Source organism: Babylonia areolata, chromosome 26 (genome assembly GCF_041734735.1).
Source record: "Babylonia areolata isolate BAREFJ2019XMU chromosome 26, ASM4173473v1, whole genome shotgun sequence".
Lineage (NCBI taxonomy): Eukaryota > Metazoa > Mollusca > Gastropoda > Neogastropoda > Buccinidae > Babylonia > Babylonia areolata.
Window position 1 is genome coordinate 39,581,756 of NC_134901.1, and position 13,932 is coordinate 39,595,687.

General features: G+C 41.4%; 1 protein-coding gene across 2 annotated transcripts in view; it reads left to right on the forward strand.

The window, feature by feature from the left end:
• The window catches only part of LOC143300757 (neural-cadherin-like), a 98,448-nt gene that overhangs the window by 63,094 nt on the left and 21,422 nt on the right, over nucleotides 1-13,932 (forward strand). The window contains exons 17-25 of one of the 2 annotated variants that reach the window (XM_076614669.1): nucleotides 81-260; nucleotides 819-1,137; nucleotides 1,930-2,405; nucleotides 3,089-3,330; nucleotides 3,780-3,916; nucleotides 4,629-4,904; nucleotides 6,597-6,818; nucleotides 8,423-8,437; nucleotides 13,398-13,512. In XM_076614669.1, the coding sequence (XP_076470784.1) occupies nucleotides 81-260; nucleotides 819-1,137; nucleotides 1,930-2,405; nucleotides 3,089-3,330; nucleotides 3,780-3,916; nucleotides 4,629-4,904; nucleotides 6,597-6,818; nucleotides 8,423-8,437; nucleotides 13,398-13,512 (1,982 nt within the window). The remainder of the gene's footprint in view (nucleotides 1-80; nucleotides 261-818; nucleotides 1,138-1,929; nucleotides 2,406-3,088; nucleotides 3,331-3,779; nucleotides 3,917-4,628; nucleotides 4,905-6,596; nucleotides 6,819-8,422; nucleotides 8,438-13,397; nucleotides 13,513-13,932) is intronic. The other variant, XM_076614670.1, reaches the window with a different exon arrangement.

Consider the following 13,932-nt stretch of genomic DNA (forward strand, 5'->3'; position numbering starts at 1 on the left):
TCATCATCAATTTTTTTTAATTAAAAAAAAAAAAAAAAATTAATGAGTTGATATTAATGCAGTGTTGTCGTGGTTTTCAGTTCTTTGAGCTGACCCTTAACGCCAGTGACGGCCTCCACACGGCCTCCACCAAGGTTCAGGTGACGGTTCTGGACGCTAACGACAACGCCCCCGAGTTCATCGACACGCCCTACCGCATCGAGGACAGGGTGGTTGAGGAGGACGAGAGCGTCATCAAAAAGCCCAAGCTGCTGCTGACGGTGAGTGGTGGTGGTTGTGTTGGTGACTGTGGTCGCTTGTCTCTGATGGTGATTGTGGTGGTGATTATGGTGGTGATCTGCCGAGCGGACATGGTGTAACGTATATATATATGGATTTCTCCAAAGGCAGTGACACCTTCTTTAGAAACTGAAACTGAAAACTATGCTGCTGGTCAGGCATCTGCCGAGCACACATGATGTTGTATATATATATATATATAAAATTAACAAATAGTAAAGAGTGGTAACTCGCTCCATTACACAAGGTACACAACTTAGTCAGTGATGCTTACGCTACCGATTCAGCTAGCACACAGGTAAATAAAAGGTACATTGGAACAAACCCAGACACTTCCTCAAAAAAGGAAGCGCCGGGCCTGTCCTTATACCAATCATTTGACATGTGCACACAGCAGCAAAGACAGAAGAAATGTGCAAACACAAATTAGCTTATATATATATATATATATATATGGAATTGTCCAAACACGCTTGATGCTTCCTTGAGAAAAATGAAACTGAAACTGAAACATCCCCCCCCCCCCCCCCCCCAATCAGGTGCTGGCGACAGACCGGGACACGGACCGGCCCAACAACGTCACGTACTCGCTGCAGGGCTACGGCACAGAGCCCCCCAACCAGTACTTCCGCATCAACCCCATCACGGGGGAGCTGTACGTCATCAAACCACTGGACCGCGATGCCCCGCTTGGCCGCTCCAACTACCAGTTCACGGTGGTGGCCAAGGACGAACCCAACCAGCCGTGGCAGTTCGGTTACGCAACGGTGGAGGTGCTGCCCGCGGACAAGAATGACAACAAGCCCACGTTTGACGCCACCAAGTTGAAGGGTTCGGTTCCGGAGCACTCCAAGCCAGGTGTGTTGTCTGTGACGTTGTTGATTCTTAATTTTTTATTTATTCATTTATTAATTATTATTATTATTTTATTATTATTATTATTACTACTACCTTTTTTTTTATATAATAATTATTATTTATTTATGTAAGCTTATCTATTATTTATTCACCTTTTTTTCTTTTTTTTTCTCAAGGCCTAAGCGCGTTGGGTTACGCTGCTGGTCAGGCATCTGCTTGGCAGATGTGGTGTAGTGTATATGGATTTGTCCGAATGCAGTGACGCCTCCTTGAGCTACTGAAACTGAAACTGTTGATTCTTATACAGTGCTTGTTTTCAGTCGTATTATTTTTTTGGTTGTTGTGTTGTTGTTTTTTTCTTCTATTATTATTATTGTTGTTATTTTTGTTCTTGTTGCTTATTGGTGAAAATGTATATTTTTAGACAAATATTACAAATGTTTTCCGCATACACAGTCCTTTAAAAGGCATCTCGTTTCCCGCTTTATGATTGAAAAATTACAATGTGAAGTTAATGGTGAGGCACAAATGTATGTATGTTGACTAGATGATTTCTTGTAGTTTGAATGCTGATGTTTTTTTCTTTTGAAATATTGTTGCTTTCTCTTTTGTCTTTTTTTAAAATTAAAAAAAAAAAAAAATTTCTTCATTATTTGCTTGTATAAATGTATTAAAACGAATAGACATTATTATTACACCAAATTAAAATTCGTTTCTTCGTCTTTTGTTTCCTCGCCATTCTTTCTTTTCACTTTCCCAACAACACAAAACATGATGTGTGCCTTGCTGCAGGGACGTCGGTGATGTTCGTGCTGGCCACAGACCCTGACCGGGGCAACAACGGCTCGGTGGTCTACGACATCATCAAGAACTCGGTGACCGTGGGCTCCAAGCAGGACTACTTTGTCATCGACCGCCGCTCCGGGCTCATCCGGACCAACGTGCATGAGAGCGACCTTGACCGCGAGACCATCCCGTCCTTCACCCTGGAGGTGCGGGCCAGCGACGAGGGGAAGCCACCCTTGAACACGACGGCCACCATCACCATCACCCTGGACGACATCAACGACCAGAGGCCGGTGTTCGACCCCAAGATCTACAGCACGACGATGTCGGAGAACCAGAAGTCTGGGGAGGTGACGAGGGTGGGGGCCACGGATGCGGACATGGGCAACAATGCCAAGCTGACGTACCGGCTGGACGACCGGGACAGCAAGTTCTTCCAGATCATCACCATTGACAACATGGGTAGCATCCTGGTGTATGGGGTGAGTGTGTGCATGTGAATGTGCGTGTGTGTGTGTGTGTGTGTGTGTGTGTGTGTGTGTGTGTGTGTGTGTAAAAATATCTGTATCGGGTTAGTGTGAGCTCTTCAGCCTTGGTCACCCATCCCTTTAGGAGACAGATATTCCAAACAACAGACTGCACCTCCTGGGGCCAAGGGTATATGTGTGTAATCATCTGTATGGTGTAAATGTGTGTGTGTGTATGTCTGAGTCCTAACAAAAGACCCTGTATTTTAAATTTTTTGGCCTCTATTACCGATAAAGAAAACCTGTTGTTGTGGAAGTGACAGAATACAGCTGCATGATTTTTAAATTTGACTTTGAAGTCAATTACTGATTATTAAAAAGTAACCCCGAAACATTATATTTGTGACTGGAATTGCTGGCAGTCAAAATGGCACACATTTATTTCATCCAGGTTCCAGAAATATTTCATTGTTGGCCTTTAACATTTGTAAATTTTTTGAATTTCGCATATAGAACTTGTATGAACTCTGAGACTGAGAGATTTCATGCTGTTGTGTGTGAGAGTGTGTTTGTGTGCATGTGTGGCTCTCTCTGTATGTGTGTGTGTGTGTTTGTCTCTCTCTCTGTATGTAAGTGTGTGTGTGTTTCTCTCTCTCTGTGTATGTGTACATACATGTCTGTGTGTCTGTGTGTATCAGGAAGTGGACTACGAGCAGGCCAACCAGCAGTTCTTCAACCTGACGGTGATCGCGGAGGACCCGAACCCCATGCACACGGCCACGGCCTACGTGGCCATCAAGGTGTTGGACTTCAACGACAACGCACCGGCCATCAAGCCCCAGGTGATCACCAAGATGATCTACGAGAACGAGTCGGCCGGCTACCACGTGGCCACGTTCAATGCCACAGACATGGACTCCGGCGACAATGCTAAGTTTGAGTGAGTGTGGGTGGATTGGGTGTAGGGTGGGGGTGGGTGGAGTGGTGGGTGGGTGTTTATGTTTGTGTGTGTGTGTGTGTGTGTGCCTCTCTTCTATCATGTGGCCTAGTTCAATGCCACCGACACAGACAATGCCAAATTTGAGTGGGTTGGGGTGGTGGTGGTGGGTGAGTGGCATGTGTGCTTGTGTGGGTGTGTTTGTGTGTGTGTGTGTGTTTATGAATTGTGTGTTTGTGAGTGTGTGTGTGTGTGTGTTTGCATGTGTGTGTGTGTGTGTGTATTTGAGAGTGTGTGTGTGTGTGTGTGTGTGTGTGTCTTTTTACCTTTTTGTTAATTTCATCAAAATAAGCGCTCTTTTGTAACTATCATAATTGTTGTTTTTTGGTTTTTTTAATATCTCTATATTCTTCGTTGTTTTTGATGATTTCACTGCTGTGGTGTGGTGTCAGGTTTTCCATCGATCGTCACTCAGACCCTCGCCGTCACTTCAGCATCCATCCAGAGAACGGCCGTGTGACGCTGAGGAGGCCTCTCGATCGGGAAACTCAGGAGAGGCACACCATCACCATCCGAGCCATTGACAAAGGTAACAGATACCCTGGATTTCTGTTTTTCTCAGCCAAGATCTGATCGAAGATGCTGTTGGTTTGATTGTATTGTTTTGTATTACTCGTTTTGTCACAATTGATTTCTCTGTGTGAAAATTTGGGGCTGCTTGAAGATGCTCTTTATCTGATTGTATAGTATTGTATTATTCTTTTGTCACCAACAGATTTCTATGTGTGAAATTTGGGCTGCTCTCCCACAGGGAGAGCGCGTCGCTACACTGAGAGCACCACCCTTTTCTTTCTTTTTCTGCCTGCCGTTTTATTTGTCTTCCTGTCGAAGTGGAACAATTAAGGTTTTTATTTATCTTGTCAGTCTAATGAAAAGAAACTACCCTCCTTTTTATGGAAAAGATTGTGCTCTTTATTGAGAGAAAAACATGTTCTGTTGATGCTAGGTCGCTATCGTCTTTTTTATTCCATAAAAAACATTGTGTTGCCAGTGTCATTCAAGATTTAACATTCAAGGTTTTCTTAAACCATGTGTATACAAATACCATTATGTAGGTGCATATTTCCTTTTTTCTTCTATTTCTTTCCTTTCAAGGTTTTTGTGTTGTTTTTCTTATGTGTGTATATGAATTATTTAAGCGCTAAAAAATGAATGAAAAAATAAACATTTAAAAAAAAAAAAGAAACATTTTCTTTTGAGTATTTTGAGTCTCATACGCTATCTTTCAAATTGTTCTGCAGGAGATCCCCCCATGATTGGCTACGGAACGCTGACCGTCATCGTCAAGGACATCAACGACAATTTCCCACAGTTCTTTGAGAACTACCAGCCGCAGGTGCGGGAGGGGGATCATCGGTTCCCTGCCGTTCTTCAGAAGATTCTCGGAAAGGACCCCGACGCCTTCCCTTACGGACCCCCCTTTGGTTTTGCATCGCCTCTGTGCAGCAACGGCACAAACCGTTGTCCGTGTGACGCCAGGCCGACGTGTGAATTTTTCGACCTTGTCTTTGATCCCAGTGAGTTTGGTTAAGTTTGGTTTAAACATTTTTAATATCAAGAAACAAGGTGCAATACAGCGTTCAATTAAGAAGACTTGAGCAACAACAAGCATGAGCTTATATCGTGCTCGTTCATATGCAACAAGCAATACACAAACGCAGTGGCGAAAATACATTATTTGACAATGAAAAGAAGGTTGAAGTGCAAGACAAAACTAAACTAAACAAGAAAAACAACAACAAAAACACAAAAAAAAAACCCAAACTACTATTACCACAACTACCACTGACAACAACAACAATGAAAATATTAATGATAATACTACTACTAACACAGTAGCAACAATAATAACACACTGGAAAGTGAAGATCACCTAAGGAGAAATGTAAGTTTGTTTAATTTGATATCTTTTTGCCGTTTGTGATGCTGGATAGGTATGTGTGTTAGGTGTGTTTTTGTGTGATGTACTGTGAAGTACTCGCTGAAACAGTGATAACATTTTTTTTAAAGCTACTATCTTTGGGTTACAGTTCTTATCAAAGGATCACAAGAAATCATTCTGTTTGCGATTCTATACCTTTTTGTTTCATATTAGTTCTGAAATAATGTACGAAGACATGCCGCTTTATTACATAATGATTCTGAAATAATGTACAAAGACATCTTACTTTGTTATACATTGATTCAGTAATAATGTACAAAAACATACCTCGAAATCACATTTCTTCTTCTTCTGCGTTCGTGGGCTGCAACTCCCACGTTCACTCGCATGTTTTTACCCCACCATGTAGGCAGCCATACACCATTTTCGGGGGAAAATCACATATCAATTTTGAAATGATGTACAGAGACATACCACATGGGGATTTGGTGGTTGATCTTGCCTTGCCACAAGTGATCCTGCGTTGAAATTTAGCAGGTGGTAGATTGAGCCCGTTTCAATGGCCATGTTACGCCAATGACTTTAGTACACACCACATTGCAATAACAGATGTATGCACACAGTAGGTCAAGAAAACCCCCCAGATGTTTCAACACAATCATCAATCATTCAAACGTAAGAAAAACCCAGATGTTTCAACACAGTCATCAATCATTCAAACGTAAGAAAAACCCAGATGTTTGAACATAATCATCAATCATTCAAACGTAAGAAAAACCCAGATGTTTGAACATAATCATCAAATATTCAAATGTAAGAAAAACCCAGATGTTTCGACACAGTCATCAATCATTCAAACGTAAGAAAAACCCAGATGTTTCAACTCAATCATCAAACATTCTAGTGTTCAAGAGTATTTCCATGATTAAAGCTCCCACAGATGATGTAATTAGAAAGACTTAATTATGCTTTCTGGATTACTCTGGAAAAAAAGAAAAAAAAAAGGGGGCAAATACCGATGTTGCAAATTAAAGTTACGTTTCATGAACATGACCTGCAATGACCTTGTGGCATCTCTCTCTCTCTCTCTCTCTCTCTCACACACACACACACACACAAAAAAATGGGGGCAACTACTGATGTTGCAAATTAAAGTTACGTTTTATGAACATGACCTACAATGACCTGTGGTCTCTCTCTCTCTCTCTCACACACAAAAGAAAAAAAAAAGGGGGGGCAACTACTGATGATGCAAGTTAAAGTTACGTTTCATGAACATCACCCACAATGCCCCTGTGGCATCTCTCTCTCTCTCTCTCACACACAGCGGGCGACGGAGGCAACGGAACAGCGACGATCTCGACGCGGCAGATCTTCGACCGGGAGAAGCAGAAGTACTACTACATCCCCATCGTGATGTGGGACATGCGCGGCAAGAACAGCGCGCAGGCCATGACGGGCACCAACACCCTCACCGTCACCATCGCCGACGTCAACGACAACGTGCCGCGGGCGGGCCATCAGGACATCTTCGTCTACAACTACAAAGGTGAGAGTCGGTCTGTGTGTGTTTTTATTGGGAAATTCTTCTTCTTCTTCTTCTTCTGCGTTCACTCGTATGCACACAAGTGGGCTTTTACCTGTATGACCGTTTTTACCCCGCCATGTAGGCAGCCATACTCCGTTTTCGGGGGTGTGCATGCAGGATGTATTCTGGTTTCCATAACCCACCGAACGCTGACATGTATTACAGGATCTTTAACGTGCGTATTTGATCTGCTTGCATATACACATGAAGGGGGTTCAGGCACTGGCAGGTCTGCACATATGTTGACCTGGGGGATCGTAAGAATCTCCACCCTTAACCCACCAGGCGCTGTCACTGTGATTCGAACCCGGGACCCTCAGATTGACAGTCCAACGCTTTAACCACTCGGCTATTGCGCCCGTCATTGGGAAATGATTTTGATTCACAAACTGTGTGCAGCCATCCCAGCATGATTTTAAACGTCTCCATAATACACATTAACTCTTTCCATACGAACGGCGAAAGAGACGACGTTAACAGCGTTTCACCCCAATTACCATCATCAAAATATTGCAAGCGGAAGGCTCTTATACTGAAGAGGTGAATGTTGACAAAGAATACCACAATTCTGACGACGGAAGCTAAAGTTTGGGTCATTCAGACACCCACTGGACATCCGAGGGGTCTGTGTAGAGAAGAGAGGACTGGCCGTACTGAGTGAGTTAAGGGGGGGGTATGGGGAAGGGGTTGTTTTGGGGTTGTTGTTTTTTTTTTCTTGGGTTGTTGTGGGGTTTTTTTTCATTAGAAATAGAAAAGACAAATGATTGTAAAAGAAAGAAGTGAAAAGGGACAAAAGACAATGAGGATGGAAGGGAGAGAGGAGAGAAAGAGACAGACAGACAGACAGAGACAGAGACACACACATCTTTGTCTATAATTAGAAAGGTGGTAGTTAGTCTGTAGCTGTGTATGTTGTTGTTGTTTTCATCTGCAGCTACAAAGGTGGGCAATGGGTTCGTTTTTGTTGTTGTTATCTTCATCTACAGCTCAGATTTTATGTGGAATAGTCACTTTTAGCATGGAGCGGTGTCACATACAGTCTCAGTTCAAGTCGAGTTGTGTGCTGCTAGCAGAAATAACCACCTTGGATTACACCAGTTGTGCTGTAGTTCTTCTTCTTCTGCGTTCACTCGTATGCACACGAGTGGGCTTTTACGTGTATGACCGTTTTTACCCCGCCATGTAGGCAGCCATACTCCGTTTTCGGGGGTGTGCATGCTGGGTATGTTCTTGTTTCCATAAACCACCGAACGCTGACATGGATTACAGGATCTTTAACGTGCGTATTTGATCTTCTGCTTGCATATACACACGAAGGGGGTTCAGGCACTAGCAGGTCTGCACATATGTTGACCTGGGAGATCGTAAAAATCTCCACCCTTTACCCACCAGGCGCCGTCACCGTGATTCGAACCCGGGACCCTCAGATTGACAGTCCAACACTTTAACCACTCGGCTATTGCGCCCGTCATGCTGTAGTTCATTTCTAGACATTGCTGACATAATTACACAGTCATCATCTGCTCTCTTTCTATGGCCATGTCTTGGTATGTTTATTTTTGCAGATATGTCTGGAGAAGGTAATGATGTACAGTCTTACTCTGAAATTGTTTTTGCTGCTGCTTTCTCCACAATAATAATGATAATAATCATATTAACACTGAAGTTATTGATGGAGCTAACCGAGTTGAATCAAAATCATCCGTTTTAATTCTGTTTTTGTTGGACACTCATTGCAAAAAAAAAACAACAACAAAAAAAACCACACACACAAAAAAAAAACAAATCCTGTCAATTTAGCAAAGCAGATAAATCACTTTATCAGTAACATGTTGCTTGATTTTATTTGGGTTTTTTTTTGGTGGTGGGGATGTATTAAATTGTATCATTTGGAGGACATGGGATTTAATGTTAACCCCTTGACTACTGCTGATGAGTATGCTTGTAGGTGAAGGGCTGTCACCTCACTTTGATAAGACAAGAGCTTACAGGTCAGGTTGTTCGTCACCATTGTTTATCTGGGCTTCATCCTCATGGGAGTACATCATGTATTTGTATTTGTATTTCTTTTTCTTTTTTCTTTTTTTATCACAACAGATTTCTCTGTGTGAAATTCAGGCTTCTCTCCCCAGGGAGAGCGCATCACTATACTACAGTGCCACCCATTTTTTTGTATTTTTTTCCTGCATGCAGTTTTTTTGTTTGTTTTTTTATAATTTGTTTTTCCTATCGAAGTGGATTTTTCTACAGAATTTTGCCAGGAACAACGCTTTTGTTGCCGTGGGTTCTGCACACATCCGAACGACTAGCATCCAGACCACCACTGAAGGTCTAGTGGAGGGGGAGAAAATACTGGCGGCTGAGCAGTGATTCGAACCAGCGCGCTCAGATTCTCTCGCTTCCTAGGCGGACGCGTTACCTCTAGGCCATCACTCCATATTGCTTCTGTTCAGCAAAATCTGTGACATTGATGATAAGGGGGGGGGGGGGTTGGGGGGGGGAGAGAAAGAGAGCGTTGTTTTTCCTTCTAAATTTTCTGTAATCTCATTAAACAAACTTTTTTTTGTTTGTTTTGTTTTTGCTTATTCAAAAGAGGTGTATTGCATATAACTGCATAATAGCACGCTAACCCTTTTTCCTGATGGTTTTAATATTGTTATATAATCATGTACAATGCTGTTATACAGAAACACTTTGTCTTGCCCTGTTTTTTTCCTTTTCTTGCCTTTGATTATTTCATGAACCTTCTGTCTATTGTGCTCTGCAGAGAACATGATATATCAACATTGTAAGGAGGTAAAATGTAACACTCACATTGAATAACCCTTTCACTCCTGGAAAGTCACCAACAACAGAAAAAAACCATATAGATTCCAATGAAGCTCAAAAGTATATGAGACTATGTTTAAATGATTGAGAATATGATTGTCATGTGTTCTATGTTGACAAGATGGGAATACTGACAATCATGTGAAAATAAGCAGAATTTCTAGAAGAAAAAAAAAAGAGCCCACAAAATATTTCTGTATGTTATGTTTAGAAATTGTACTGAAATATTCTGTTGTATTAGACATTGCAACCAAATGCAGTTATTTTGTTTTCCGTCAGTATCATGCTTTTTTAAAACACAAACATGCTCATACTCACCAGCCACCCCCCCACACCCGCACCCACAAACATTATTATACAATATTACAATACGCTCACACATCACATACAATATTTCAGCTTGAAGCCTTCATCTGGAGATTCCGTAGTGAACAAAGACCCCCAAAAGAAGGTTTTTAGCACAAAATTTATTAATATAAATTTGTTGTTGTTGTTGTTGTTGCTCACTTCCAACATAACCACACCTTCTACCAGTTGATGAATTCATCAGGATAGTCGGAATCACTTCAGTTAACTCCTCAACAACATCAACGTTAACTTTCTTTCCAGCCACATATTCTGCCATCATCATTCATTGTCACTGCCATGCTTGGAAAATCAAACAGAAAATTCCAACCACCCATTCAGCACTTGTGTGTCCTGGCAGCCATGTTGTTGCTGCTGCTGCTTACCTCATCCCTCACCACCTTCTCTTTTTTGACTCACTTTTGTAAACAAAGTGAGTCTATGTTTTAACCCGGTGTTTGGTTGTCTGTGTGTGTGTGTGTGTCTGTGTCTGTGTGTCCAAGGTAAACTTTAACATTGGCATTTTCTCTGCAAATACTTTGTCAGTTGACACCAAATTTGGCATAAAAATAGGAAAAATTCAGTTCTTTCCAGTCATCTTGTTTAAAACAATATTGCATCTCTGGGATGGGCACAAAAAAAACACACAAAAAAATGAAGCCTAATTATATGCAAACTGCACTTACTGTTATATTTATATTTTTTGTATTCTCTAAACTTGGCACTTTGATCTGATATTTTGACCCAACAACAAGAGCAGTCATTATTATCATTTTTTGTTCAAACAGGAACTTCTTTTGCTAAGCATGGAAGTTTTATTTATTTTGCAAACGTTTTGGTGCAGATAGTAAAGAAGGGAAATTACTCTGTAATTAATGCTAGGGGACTTAATTTATCACAAGTGAGTCTTGAAGGCCTTGCCTCTCTTGTTTCTCTGTGTGCTCACCCTCCTCTGCTTCTCCTCCCTTACCCCAGCCCCTTGTTCACCCCCTGTCAGTCCAACTGGGCTGTCTTCATGGCTGTCTTTCTCAAACCTAACCCCCCCCCCCCCCACCCCTCCTTCCAAGCCCCCACCACTGCTACACTCCACACTCTCCAGGGACTTTGTATGATAGTCCGTCGTGTTTGACTAAGACCAGGTCATCAGAGGAGGTAACAGCAGTCCTGACTATCAGGACTAGAATTTGATTATAGTGGAGAGTGTCTTGCACAAGTTACATCCCCACTCTTGTCGGCCAAGACCTTGACTTCTGTCTTATATGTGTGTTCTTCTTTCCTTCCTTCCTTCCTTCCTTCTCTTCCCCTCTCTTTTTCTTTCCTTTCACTCTGTGTGTCTACCTCCTTCATCTGTCTGTCCTCCCTCGTTCCTTCCTTCCAATCTTCCTTCCTTCCTTCCTTCCTTCTCTTCCTCTCTTTTTCTTTCCTTTCACTCTGTGTGTCTACCTCCTTCATATGTCTGTCCTCCCTCGTTCCTTCCAATCTTCCTTCCTTCCTTCCTTCTCTTCTTCTCTTTTTCTTTCCTTTCACTCTGCATGCCTACCTCCTTCATCTGTCTGTCCTCCCTCGTTCCTTCCAATCTTCCTGCCTTCCTTTCTTCCTTCTCTTCCTCTCTCTTTCTTTCCTTTCACTCTGTGTGTCTACCTCCTTCATCTGTCTGTCCTCCCTCGTTCCTTCAAATCTTCCTTCCTTCCTTCCTTCCTTCCCCTCTCTTTCTCATCTTTCACTCTGTGTGTCTACCTCCTTCATCTGTCTGTCCTCCCTCGTTCCTTCCTTCCTTCCTTCCTTCCTTCCTTCCTTCCTTCCTTCCCCTCTCTTTCTCATCTTTCACTCTGTGTGTCTACCTCCTTCATCTGTCTGCCCTCCCTCGTTCCTTCCAATCTTCCTTCCTTTCTTCCTTCCTTCCTTCCTTCGTTCCATCTCTTCCTCTCTTTTTCTTTGTGGGTTTGAATCCTGTCTTGCCCTTTCTCCCAAGTTTGACGGGGAAATCAAACTGAGGGTCTGCTCACAGATGAGGTGAAAAACTGAGGGTCTGTGTGCAGCACACACTTGACACACTGGGAAAAGAGCCCATGGCAACAGGAGTGTTGTCCTCTGGCCAAATTCTGTAGAAGAAATCCACTGATAATTATGTACATTATTATTATTATTTATTTATTTATTTTTAAAATTTATTTATTTTATTATATATATATTTAAAAAAAAATTTTTTTTTAAAATTATTATTATTAATTAATTAATTTTTTTTTTTTTTTTGTATGCTTGTAGTTGACTTCATCAAGTTTTTGCGCCTTATGCATATTATTATTAGTAGTAGTAGTACTTTTTATGTATTTATTTATTTATTTATTTTATTCTATTTTTATTTTTATTTTTTTCTCAAGGCCTAAGTGCGTTGGGTTACCCTGCTGGTCAGGCATCTGCTTGGCAGATGTGGTGTAGCATATATGGATTTGTCCGAATGCAGTGACGCCTCCTTGAGCTACTGAAACTGAATCCCTACTTTCACTCTGTCTGTCGAGCTCTGTGTGTGTGTGTCCTCCATCTGTCCTTCCTTCATTTCTTCTCTTCCTCTGTTTCTCTCTCTTTCTCTTATCATTGTAAACAGTCGCAAACATATCAATATGACAAAGTTCATTTCAGTGCAATAAAAAAAAAAATAAAATAAAAAAAATCTAAAAGCAGAAGATTGATTTTTAGCACTGTGACTGGATAATGCTGTCACTAGTTTTGGTCAGTACGTAGCTGATCATGTTCTCGGCATCACAAAGCACAGGGAAAAGAATGTAGTGTCAGTATGAATTTGATTTTGAAATCATGATCAGATAGTACTGTCAGTTAATGAGTAATTGTTCATGCTAAGCATCACTGGGAGGTTATCGGCCGTAGCTACTTTCGTTTTCTCTGCATAGGCAGGTAGTAGTTTGCACAGGACAGGAATCGGACTCCCTGCTGGAGTCTGCACCAGTGGGTCACGGTAAGTATGTTAGATAAACGTAATTTTAGGGGAAAAAATTCCTTTGTGCTAATTGGTAAGCCAAAGAACAGGGATAGGAATGTTATCGTTAAAAAAACAAACAATAATGAGAAAATCAATACATGTTTCTTGTCAACTGTCTGTTTCCATCCTTTCATTATATATTGTTTCACGGTTGAAAACTTTTGTGTTCTGCGTTCATGTGCAGCCAATATATTAACATCATTTCCACTCTTCCTATTAATTAACTGTTTAGTTTGTCAAACGTACACCTCCTCCTGACCCTAATTGATTTTTTAAAAGCATCTTTGTTAAGAAAAGATACATACTCCTCCTGCTTACCATGTTGAATATTTTTGAAGCCTCAATGTAAAGAAATGACGTGTTTTCAGGACGTTTTGGACCTCTGGAGATTGGTCGAGTGTACGTTGAAGATGATGACGATTGGGACCTGGATGATAAAACCTTCACTTTTGCTGAACCAGCCTGGTTGAAAGATTACTTCTCGTAAGTTGTATAGTGAGCGACGTGGTGTGCTGGTGTGATTATCCTTTGTGTGGTTTTATTTCCAGTTAGGATTTTAAGTATTTTATGTCAGCTGTGGTTATTGCCTGTGTATGACTGTGATTTTTGTGTGTGTGCATTACTTTATTAGTTAAGCATCTCATGCCTTCTGTGTATACATAGAGTATTTCTTTGCTTTTATGTGGGGTGTTGTTTTGTGCTGACAGGAGTCAACATCCATTTAAGGGGTTAAGGGATGTATGTAGGTGTGTTGTTACATGGGTGACCAGGGTAAACATCCAGTGAAGGGGTTGATGTATGTGGGATGTTTTTTTTTTTTTTTTTTTTTTTAGCAAGGTCCAACATCCAGTGAAGGTGTTTATTGATGTATTTGGGGTGTTGTTTTACACTGACCTGGGTAAA